This window comes from Salmo salar, chromosome ssa19 (genome assembly GCF_905237065.1).
Source record: "Salmo salar chromosome ssa19, Ssal_v3.1, whole genome shotgun sequence".
Taxonomy (NCBI): Eukaryota; Metazoa; Chordata; class Actinopteri; order Salmoniformes; family Salmonidae; genus Salmo; species Salmo salar.
The window spans coordinates 79,047,126-79,058,156 of NC_059460.1; the positions used below are offsets into that span (position 1 = coordinate 79,047,126).

The window sequence follows — 11,031 nt, forward strand, 5'->3', positions numbered from 1 at the left end:
TCTTTCGTTTTTTGAAGACAGTTTTTCCCATCCCTCCCAGACCGCACTGCAAAAAGGCCGTAAGTGACTGGCAGACAGCACAGAGCTGGGCAGGCTGATCTCAGGCCTGTCTGTCTGTCTGTCTCTGTGGGGTATCCTCTCTCTCTCTCTCTCTCATACTCTCTCTCTCTCTCTCATACTCTCTCTCTCTCTCATACTCTCTCTCTCTCATACTCTCTCTCTCTCATACTCTCTCTCTCTCATACTCTCTCTCTCATACTCTCTCTCTCTCTCTCTCTCTGTGTGATGTATTCCTCACATTTTCATCATAAAAGGGGAATGTGCATGTTGCATCCATGGTCCCTAACCTACTCCAGGTGTGAATAGAGGATCTCTCCCAGCATGCTGCATGTCATATGGGCACGGTGGTCATGTGGTGGGGGGTTGCTCTTCTATTGGTTGGTTGGTCTTCCATGGGGAAGACACTAACACAATTCAGGATGGTCCCCAAGATTGAATATTACACATTCATTCAAATTATATAATATTTCATTCTGACTTCCTGAGCGCAGATTTACTAGTGTCAAAAGCAATTCATGTTAACAGTTTCTATATGAAGTCTGTTTAAGACATTGTAATTTCCAATAATTCCATTCAGATTGTATAACCATGTCATTGTTTTGTAAATCCCAGGTTAATTGTGTTTTCAAATACAACATAACCTAAAGAATGTACTTACTATGTAAGGTCTTTCAGAAGTGAGATGAGCCAAATGTGATTGGTGTTTCCTGTCTTTCATGGGGGCCATCTTGGAACAAATCACCTTTCTTCCACGGTGGTGGTTACTGCATTGTTTCATCCTTCTAACCCTCCATTTTGTTACAGATAGATTTAAAGATACATCCTGATGTGACCTCTGAATCTGTGGATGTATCATCACAATATATAATATCAAATATTATACACATATAATAGCCATCTTGTTTTAGTTTGTCTGAAATGCATGATGGGAAGTTTCCATACTGTCACTTCACTGTTCCTTTCATATGCCCTGTTCTCGTTTCTGTTCAGGAAAGTCCAATATTTCTCATGTCTTTAAAACATATTTGTTTCACTTTTGCAGATAAATGGTTCTGAGAATTCAACAAATGGTGAGTAAGAAGGACATGACATCACAGGACCTGTTATTTGTTTGTTGATATGGAAAGCATCAAAGGTAACTTATGATATGTACTATTATTACACACACAACACGAGACTTCTGCGACCTGCTGCATCCAATACAACATATTAAATAGCAACAAAAACACGGCATAAGTTCCAACTGTTGTTCCTCATCTGACCTGTAGGGGGGTCGGACTGTCTTTCATCTGGGACCAAAGGGGACAAGGGGGAGAGGGGCTTTCCTGGGATGCCTGCCCCACCACGTGAGTCACATTGGATGGATCACTGTTTACCTAACAGGATTATTTCAGTTCTACTTTTGATATAAACAACACATATTGTAATGTGTCATAATGCCTCTGTCATTATTCATGTAGACATGTTATTATCTTTAATAATCAATGGATGTTGTGCTTTTTCTACAGTCACAATGCTTCCCAAAGTAACTATGGTAAGTTGAGTTGTGTGTGTGTGTGTGTGTGTGTGTGTGTGTGTGTGTGTGTGTGTGTGTGTGTGTGTGTGTGTGTGTGTGTGTGTGTGTGTGTGTGTGTGTGCGTGCGTGCGTGTGTGTGCTTACTTCTCAGTTTGTGTGTCTGTCTGTCCACAGGGGAATAAAGGGGACAAGGGCTTCACGGGGGAGAAGGGGGAGGCCGGGTTACCGGGTCCACCTGGTATGCATGGGACATCTGGAATGGTGGTGAGTCTCGTTTCCAAGGAGACCACACTCTCCGAAAGCCACGCCCACCCACCACAGCTTTGACCAATTACACTTACTGAGAAGAGCAGCATGCGACATAGACACATGAGATTGTACATCATCGGTGTCATCTTCATTTGAGGGCGTTATTACAGTCTATGACCTCTTTTGATGGTGTGCTAGATAGCTAAAGAATGTTTGGTGAGTTTCAGTTGAGCTTAATTGCTGCACGAGATGATTTCTGTCTGAAATGAGCCGTTTTGGTTGTTTTTGTTGTGAGGATTTTGAATTTGGCCGCAGTGGCAAAATGCTGGATTTACATTAAAGGGAATAGAAATATTTTCAAATTCTTTCAAATTCAGATACTACATGCAACAAAATAGGATTTGTCCTACTGGCTGCATTTAAAAAAACGTACAGACTTATGAGATTTAAATAACCTCACAGTCATGGGGCTTAAATAACCTCACAGAGTCATGGGGTTTAAATAACCTCAGAGTCATGGGGTTTAAATAACCTCACAGAGTCATGGGGTTTAAATAACCTCACAGAGTCATGGGGTTTAAATAACCTCACAGAGTCATGGGGTTTAAATAACCTCACAGAGTCATGGGGTTTAAATAACCTCAGAGTCATGGGGTTTAAATAACCTCACAGAGTCATGGGGTTTAAATAACCTCACAGAGTCATGGGGTTTAAATAACCTCACAGAGTCATGGGGTTTAAATAACCTCAGAGTCATGGGGTTTAAATAACCTCAGAGTCATGGGGTTTAAATAACCTCACAGAGTCATGGGGCTTAAATAACCTCACAGAGTCATGGGGTTTAAATAACCTCACAGAGTCATGGGGTTTAAATAACCGCGCAGAGTCATGGGGTTTAAATAACCTCACAGAGTCATGGGGTTTAAATAACCTCACAGAGTCATGGGGTTTAAATAACCTCACAGAGTCATGGGGTTTAAATAACCTCACAGAGTCATGGGGTTTAAATAACCTCACAGAGTCATGGGGTTTAAATAACCTCACAGAGTCATGGGGTTTAAATAACCTCACAGAGTCATGGGGTTTAAATAACCTCACAGAGTCATGGGGTTTAAATAACCGCGCAGAGTCATGGGGTTTAAATAACCGCGCAGAGTCATGGGGTTTAAATAACCTCACAGAGTCATGGGGTTTAAATAACCTCACAGAGTCATGGGGTTTAAATAACCTCACAGAGTCATGGGGTTTAAATAACCTCACAGAGTCATGGGGTTTAAATAACCTCACAGAGTCATCATGTTCTATGAACATTCATTCAAGGTAAAATGACTGGAGATATCTGCTAAAGCACTGGGTCTGTTTCAGGGTCCTCAAGGAGAAACTGTTATGGGGCCCCCTGGCCATCCAGGCGTTCCGGGGTCTCCAGGTACTCCGGGGTATGGGAGACCTGGCCCCCAAGGGCCTCCCGGACACCCCGGAGCACCCTCTCCAGGTAAGATGTGTGGTCACCCTTTGTGAAATTTGCTGTATTGTGTAATATGCTGATAAGCTTCGCCTAATAAAATGTTACCGTTGTTTGTCTCCCATTTTTTTAATTCCAGCTGTGACCATCCCTGGACCTCAAGGCCCCACTGGCCCGGCTGGACCACCTGGGGCCTCTGCCGTGGTGAGTCAGTCTGTCCCCTCCGTTATTCCATCACTTATCCGTCCCCATCACATCATAATGTCATCCCGTCATACCATCAATTGTCAATCCTGTAACATCATGTAATCCTTGTTACGTAATCACACGTCCATCATCAAATAACCCCAGACACACTACAGATGAAATGTCTGTCCTCCTCAATTGCCCTGACTAGTGTCTAGAGATAAAATGACTGTTGTCTCCTCGATCACTCTGGCCAGTGTCTCCCCAACAATTACAGTGTTATAAACAGTCAGATATTTCCTTCCAGTCTCAAAAGGTGCTTCTCTCCTGTGTTTTTCCTTTAGATGGAGACGTTTCCTTCCAGCGAGGTTATGATGCAAAGGACGATGAACAGCAGAGAGGGGACCCTGAGCTTCATCACCATGGGGACAGGCAAACTCTACATCCGGGTACAAGAGGGATGGAAGGAGGTCCTGGTACAGTAGCATCTCTGGTTCATGTCCTCCGTGTGTCTCAGGTCCCTGTCCTCCGTGTGTCTCTGGTCCCTGTCCTCCGTGTGTCTCTGGTCCCTGTCCTCCGTGTGTCTCTGGTCCCTGTCCTCCGTGTGTCTCTGGTTCATGTCCTCCGTGTGTCTCTGGTCCCTGTCCTCCGTGTGTCTCTGGTCCCTGTCCTCCGTGTGTCTCTGGTCCCTGTCCTCCGTGTGTCTCTGGTCCCTGTCCTCTGTGTGTCTCTGGTCCCTGTCCTCCTTGTGTCTCTGGTCCCTGTCCTCTGTGTGTCTCTGGTCCCTGTCCTCCTTGTGTCTCAGGTCCCTGTCCTCCTTGTGTCTCTGGTCCCTGTCCTCTGTGTGTCTCTGGTCCCTGTCCTCTGTGTGTCTCTGGTCCCTGTCCTCCTTGTGTCTCAGGTCCCTGTCCTCCGTGTGTCTCTGGTCCCTGTCCTCCGTGTGTCTCAGGTCCCTGTCCTCCGTGTGTCTCTGGTCCCTGTCCTCCGTGTGTCTCTGGTCCCTGTCCTCCGTGTGTCTCTGGTCCCTGTCCTCCGTGTGTCTCTGGTCCCTGTCCTCTGTGTGTCTCTGGTCCCTGTCCTCTGTGTGTCTCTGGTCCCTGTCCTCCTTGTGTCTCAGGTCCCTGTCCTCCGTGTGTCTCTGGTCCCTGTCCTCCGTGTGTCTCTGGTCCCTGTCCTCTGTGTGTCTCTGGTCCCTGTCCTCCGTGTGTCTCTGGTCCCTGTCCTCCGTGTGTCTCAGGTCCCTGTCCTCCGTGTGTCTCAGGTCCCTGTCCTCCGTGTGTCTCTGGTCCCTGTCCTCCGTGTGTCTCTGGTCCCTGTCCTCCGTGTGTCTCTGGTCCCTGTCCTCCGTGTGTCTCTGGTCCCTGTCCTCTGTGTGTCTCTGGTCCCTGTCCTCCGTGTGTCTCTGGTCCCTGTCCTCCGTGTGTCTCAGGTCCCTGTCCTCCGTGTGTCTCTGGTCCCTGTCCTCCGTGTGTCTCTGGTCCCTGTCCTCTGTGTGTCTCTGGTCCCTGTCCTCCTTGTGTCTCAGGTCCCTGTCCTCCATGTGTCTCAGGTCCCTGTCCTCCATGTGTCAATAGTGGCTCTGTGAGCCGTGAATATATCTGATATGTTTGGTGTTTCCCTGTGTCTCTGTCTCCACAGCTTGGTAACTTGATCTACCGCCCAGTCAATATCCCTCTACCTGACACGGTAAGGACAGTAGAGTTGAGATGAGGATGAGACATGTTCAACTGCATGAATTTTCTGCTCATTGTCATCAATGGATTGTTTACGTGAAAGTGCATTGTAGACCTCCATATAAGGGATGCTTGTAGCAGAATATGATGTGTGATTGCTGCTGTTTCTGTTTCTAATCCACTTAGTAATACACGTTTGCCCCCGTAGGCTCAGCCAGGCACCGCCAGAAGATATGGGGTAAGTTTGTTGACGTTTGCCCCCGTAGGCTCAGCCAGGCACCGCCAGAAGATATGGGGTAAGTTTGTTGACGTTTGCCCCCGTAGGCTCAGCCAGGCACCGCCAGAAGATATGGGGTAAGTTTGTTGACAAAAAGACAAGATTGGCTAAGCGTTTGCACCTGTGCAAAGTTAGCTGTTGTTATTTCATAGAGGATCGATAAAGTTTTTTAAAACAGTCTTTATTTACACTTCTGTATTCTTACTCACGTCTTTACTTTAACTTTTGTTTCACCCGGTTGTTTTATGAAACTTTGCACTGGAGCCAAGAAACAGTCAATCAACATACATTTAAACTTTCTGCTTCCTAGTTAGTAGTTAGAAAACTTCTAGATACAAAAAGGAGAAAAACAGAGCGGAAAAAGTTGAACCTTTGTTATTGTTCGTGAAAAGAAGTCATTGGTTTGGCTCAAGTCTGGCCACAAAATGAACTGGTGTCAAAATGTGATTTAGCAGTGGTTTGAGTATTCTTCTTTTAGATGAAATTACTGTCTGTGTGCTGTCGTTGAAGGACAGCCCAGGTTCAAGTTTTAGAGATTTAGATTCCCATTTCACAGTAGCAGACAGTCCATTCTGTACCAAGACCATCACCTAAGCGAGATGAGAATGATACTGTTGATGACTTAACATTTCTTTACTACAGTGTGTGTTTGTGAATGTGCCCATTTTTATTATTTTTTTTACATTTTAGTCATTTGGCAGACGTTGTTATTCAGAGCAATTAGGGAGAAGTGCCTTGCTCAAGGGCACGTCAGGAGGTTTTTCACCTAGTCTGCTCAGGAATTCGAACCAGCGTCCGTTCGGGTTACTGGCCCAACGCTCTTAAAGGGCGCTGCATGGTCAATCCGATGTCGGCATTGGCCGTGCAGGACATTCATACTTCTTGTGCTTCGTGGAGCAGAGCTATTGTGAAGGAAGTTATCAAGGAAGTGAGTTCGTGTTAATACAGGACCTCCCGCTCTCACCTACCGTCAACCAATCATGCCAATGCGGAGCCCTCAGCATTGTTACAACATTTGAGAGGCGCACGGCGATGCGGTCTCAATTTGGCCTCTGCATGCCTCCAAAAGGCTCCGCAATTGCGTCACACCATCCATACGACACCTCCGACCACATTTTCAGATCAAGCATAAAAAATGTATTTTAATCGCTACGCTACCTGCCGCCACATGTCAGTTATGACGTTTTGTTTGGTTACGTTGACCACCTGGAGTAGTGGAAGGATCACTCTGAATGAGGTGGCGGTTTAGAATACACACCAAATGAGGATCTCTAATCCTCGGTCTCTTCCTCAGCTCAACCTGGTGGCCCTGAACCAACCCTACACAGGGAACTTTGGTGGCGATGACATGACAGACAAGCGGTGCCATGAACAGGCCGTGGCCATGGGTCTGCCTGCCAACTACCGAGGCTTCGTATCCTCAAAAATCCAGACGATTAATAAAGACCTGGTCCCCCACAGGTTCAGACAGAGCTACCCCATAACCAACCTCAGGGTAAGCCAACCTCTCTCATCTAAGATCAGTGTTAAACAAAATGAAGTGTCGGTCAACTCAACTCGTTCTGTATCCACAGGGGGACATTTTGTTCAGTAACTACAAGTCCATCTTCACTGGGGGTGGAGGCAAATTCCCATCAAACATCCCAATCTACTCCTTCGATGGACGGGACGTAATGGCAGATCCCTTCTGGTCTGTGTGTGCGTGCGTGTGCGTATGCGTGTGCGTGCGTGCGTGCGTGCGTGTGCGTGCGTGTGTGTGTCTGTAGGGGGTCTGAGTGGTGGGGGCTGACCTCATACTATATCTCTGTCTGAATAGTAAAGACTAGGTAAACATCCTATATCTCTGTCTGAATAGTAAAGACTAGGTAAACATCCTATATCTCTGTCTGAATAGTAAAGACTAGGTAAACATCCTATATCTCTGTCTGAATAGTAAAGACTAGGTAAACATCCTATATCTCTGTCTGAATAGTAAAGACTAGGTAAACATCCTATATCTCTGTCTGAATAGTAAAGACTAGGTAAACATCCTATATCTCTGTCTGAATAGTAAAGACTAGGTAAACATCCTATATCTCTGTCTGAATAGTAAAGACTAGGTAAACATCCTATATCTCTGTCTGAATAGTAAAGACTAGGTAAACATCCTATATCTCTGTCTGAATAGTAAAGACTAGGTAAACATCCTATATCTCTGTCTGAATAGTAAAGACTAGGTAAACATCCTATATCTCTGTCTGAATAGTAAAGACTAGGTAAACATCCTATATCTCTGTCTGAATAGTAAAGACTAGGTAAACATCCTATATCTCTGTCTGAATAGTAAAGACTAGGTAAACATCCTATATCTCTGTCTGAATAGTAAAGACTAGGTAAACATCCTATATCTCTGTCTGAATAGTAAAGACTAGGTAAACATCCTATATCTCTGTCTGAATAGTAAAGACTAGGTAAACATCCTATATCTCTGTCTGAATAGTAAAGACTAGGTAAACATCCTATATCTCTGTCTGAATAGTAAAGACTAGGTAAACATCCTATATCTCTGTCTGAATAGTAAAGACTAGGTAAACATCCTATATCTCTGTCTGAATAGTAAAGACTAGGTAAACATCCTATATCTCTGTCTGAATAGTAAAGACTAGGTAAACATCCTATATCTCTGTCTGAATAGTAAAGACTAGGTAAACATCCTATATCTCTGTCTGAATAGTAAAGACTAGGTAAACATCCTATATCTCTGTCTGAATAGTAAAGACTAGGTAAACATCCTATATCTCTGTCTGAATAGTAAAGACTAGGTAAACATCCTATATCTCTGTCTGAATAGTAAAGACTACATAAACATTCTCCTCCACCCCTCATCTTCCCTCCTGACCCAAAAGCTGCTTCACCAAATGACAAATGGGTTTGGAAGAACGTGGGCATGAAGGATGGAGGGAACACACATGGCTGTTTCCACAAAGTGCAGGATAGCACAACCCGCAATCCAGACACAGAGGGTTGTACCGATGTGTGTTTCAGCCCGGGCCCATGCGAGCCAGCTGTGTCCACCCTCGTTCCATTGCTTCTATTTATATACCGCCGCGTTGAATTTATCAGCCCCAACAAACCAGAGACTAGAGGCTGGCAATTGTGGCTCCAAAGTGGCTTTTTTATAGATGTTTTTCAAACAGACACTTTCCTACTTTGTGGCGAGGTCTATTTGAGAACGTGTATGAATAGATATAGCCTGGGCACAAAAAAGGGATATGGCTATTGATGTCATCTGTTATGTTGAGGTCGCATCTGTATGAAGAGATTTCAGTGCCAACGGAAACTGTATTTTAATTCAATATTTTTACATTTGTATTAAGACACTGCATTTTAATTCAATATCTTTGAATTTGTACTGCACAAATTGAATCATTGAATTCATAAATAGAACTTGAATTTCATGATTTGAATTAATTAATATTGCATTCAGTTTTCAAATACCATTTAAATGTAATTGAATATTTTAAATTCAACATTTATATATTCAGTTTCAATATAGTAGGCATTGCATTCATTGTCTGTGTATCAAGTTTACAAATTATAATTTCAAGTTTACCAAAGTTTGATATATTCAGTTTATCACATCCATTCAAATTCATTTTTCTAGTTCAGTTTTCTAAATTCAGATCCTGTGCATTGTAGATTTGGTACTACACTGACCCTGTATATAGCTTCCTGTTTTGTTTTTATATATATATATGTTTAAATGAGTTATACTATTTTGATATTGATTACTGTACTGTTGGGTAGCGCTTGCAAAAATAATACCGGAAAGGTGCACTGAAATGTCTTGTTTTACCGGGTCAGCCATCCGGCGATACCCTGGCGCAAATTAGGGTTAAGTGCCTTGCACACATTGTCGGCTTGGATATTCAAACCAGCGACCTCTCATTACTGGCCCAACACTCTAAGGCATTGTACTTGTGCATGTGACAAATAAAACTTGAACATCCTGGTACTTTTCCAGAAAGGGAAACGTAGAAGAGAACAGATTGAATTAAAATGATCGATACATCAGTGGGAATCTCTGTTCAGTTTGGGGCTACATTAGTTCAAGTCCCATTATGTTTTTTAGAGATTTTATCAGGGTAGGGTATTTAAACTATTTATTGGTGTTTGCGTGAATATCTGTTATGTATGCCAGTACGACTTTAATGTGTTGGGGTGTGTGTAGATGTGTACATTTGCCTCTGTATATGCTGTATCCATACAATCTCCCGTTATATATATATATATCTATCTCTCCCGCAGGCCTAAGAAGAGCATCTGGCATGGCTCCAATACATTTGGTAACCTGTTGGTAGACCGGTCCTGCAATTCATGGCAGTCTGACAGCATGTCCATCATGGGCCAGTCGTCCAATCTAGCTTCAGGCTTCCTCCTGGGACAGCAAGCACAAAGCTGTAACAACCAGTTCATTGTCCTTTGCATCGAGACCAGAGAGCATGTTTAACAGACCACTCCGTCCATCTGCTCTCATCTTATCACTCTGGAAAGGTGTAAATATATGTACATTCCTTTGTGAACATTTCATCATTGTCATCAACATTTTCCTCCTCTCCCATCCTCTGATTGGTTGGTTGATTGCCTGAGATGAGACAGCGCATACTGTCTGTCGATACCAGCTCCAAATCATGGCTTTGCAGAGTTTTTCAAGTCAACTTTCATGATTATTTCTCACTACAGATGTTTCTCCTAGTCAAGATGTCACCTTTCGTCTTCCAGTGATTGGCCATGTTTATTGTTTGTCCTACTAGGTCATTCTTTAAGAGATGTTTGTTCCATTAGACCAGGGCCAATAGCACATTTCATATGCATAACACCCATATTCTACAAAGGGAACAATCAGTAAAGAAATGCTGATGCACTATATTAGCTGTGTTTCTACGTCCAGTGATTTCTCATTTGAGCAACAATTTCTCTCTGTATTTCATTTCAATTCAACGTTTTATTTATACCGTAACTGCACATAACGTGAATGAATCAAATGATTAAGGTTAAGTATGTAATTTATAGTTTGTTTGTCAGGGACAGTTTTAGTTTTTTGTAATTTTGTTGTACAGCATTCGTTTTATGGTGCTAGAATTTTGATTTGATAGGTAGCTAGTTAGATGTGACTTCATTCAACATAAATTCCACCAATCACATAGAAATTCACCACAAAAAAAGTTACAACTTATGAAATTCATAAGAGATTTGATCAGTATAAGTGAGTATATTTTATAGAATCATTGGTGCTTATCGATTAAAAATGTTTTTCCTTTTCTTAATAATCTGAGTCTGATATCTGTTTTGAAAGCCTGGTCCAGTTACGTTGAGGCTGTACTGTGGTTAAAGGACAAGACAGACCAATACGGATCATCAACCAATCAGCCGTGTGTAGTAGATCAAATCGAACTTTATTGGTCGCGTACACAGTTTAGCAGATGTTATAACGGGTTCAGCGAAATGCTTATGTTACTAGCTCCTAATAATGCAGTAAAATGTCAAACAAGTACACTTTTTATTTTTTATATATATATATATATATATTGTAACAGTTATCCAATTGTAATCTATAACAATTGCAAAA

At 43.0% G+C, this 11,031-nt stretch overlaps 1 protein-coding gene across 2 annotated transcripts in view; it reads left to right on the forward strand.

Annotated features, from left to right (window-relative positions):
* The window catches only part of LOC106579677 (collagen alpha-1(XVIII) chain), a 95,844-nt gene extending 85,115 nt beyond the window's left edge, over window positions 1–10,729 (forward strand). The window contains exons 29-41 of one of the 2 annotated variants that reach the window (XM_014159808.2): window positions 18–59; window positions 1,103–1,130; window positions 1,329–1,406; window positions 1,569–1,594; window positions 1,751–1,840; window positions 3,191–3,317; window positions 3,427–3,491; window positions 3,818–3,949; window positions 5,112–5,159; window positions 5,471–5,500; window positions 6,718–6,918; window positions 6,998–7,113; window positions 9,711–10,729. In XM_014159808.2, coding sequence (XP_014015283.1) covers window positions 18–59; window positions 1,103–1,130; window positions 1,329–1,406; window positions 1,569–1,594; window positions 1,751–1,840; window positions 3,191–3,317; window positions 3,427–3,491; window positions 3,818–3,949; window positions 5,112–5,159; window positions 5,471–5,500; window positions 6,718–6,918; window positions 6,998–7,113; window positions 9,711–9,912 — 1,185 coding nt within the window. In that variant the 3' untranslated portion in view covers window positions 9,913–10,729. Of the gene's footprint in view, window positions 1–17; window positions 60–1,102; window positions 1,131–1,328; window positions 1,407–1,568; window positions 1,595–1,750; window positions 1,841–3,190; window positions 3,318–3,426; window positions 3,492–3,817; window positions 3,950–5,111; window positions 5,160–5,354; window positions 5,385–5,470; window positions 5,501–6,717; window positions 6,919–6,997; window positions 7,114–9,710 lie in introns of both variants that reach the window. The other variant, XM_014159807.2, reaches the window with a different exon arrangement.
* The last annotated feature ends 302 nt before the right edge of the window (window positions 10,730–11,031 follow it).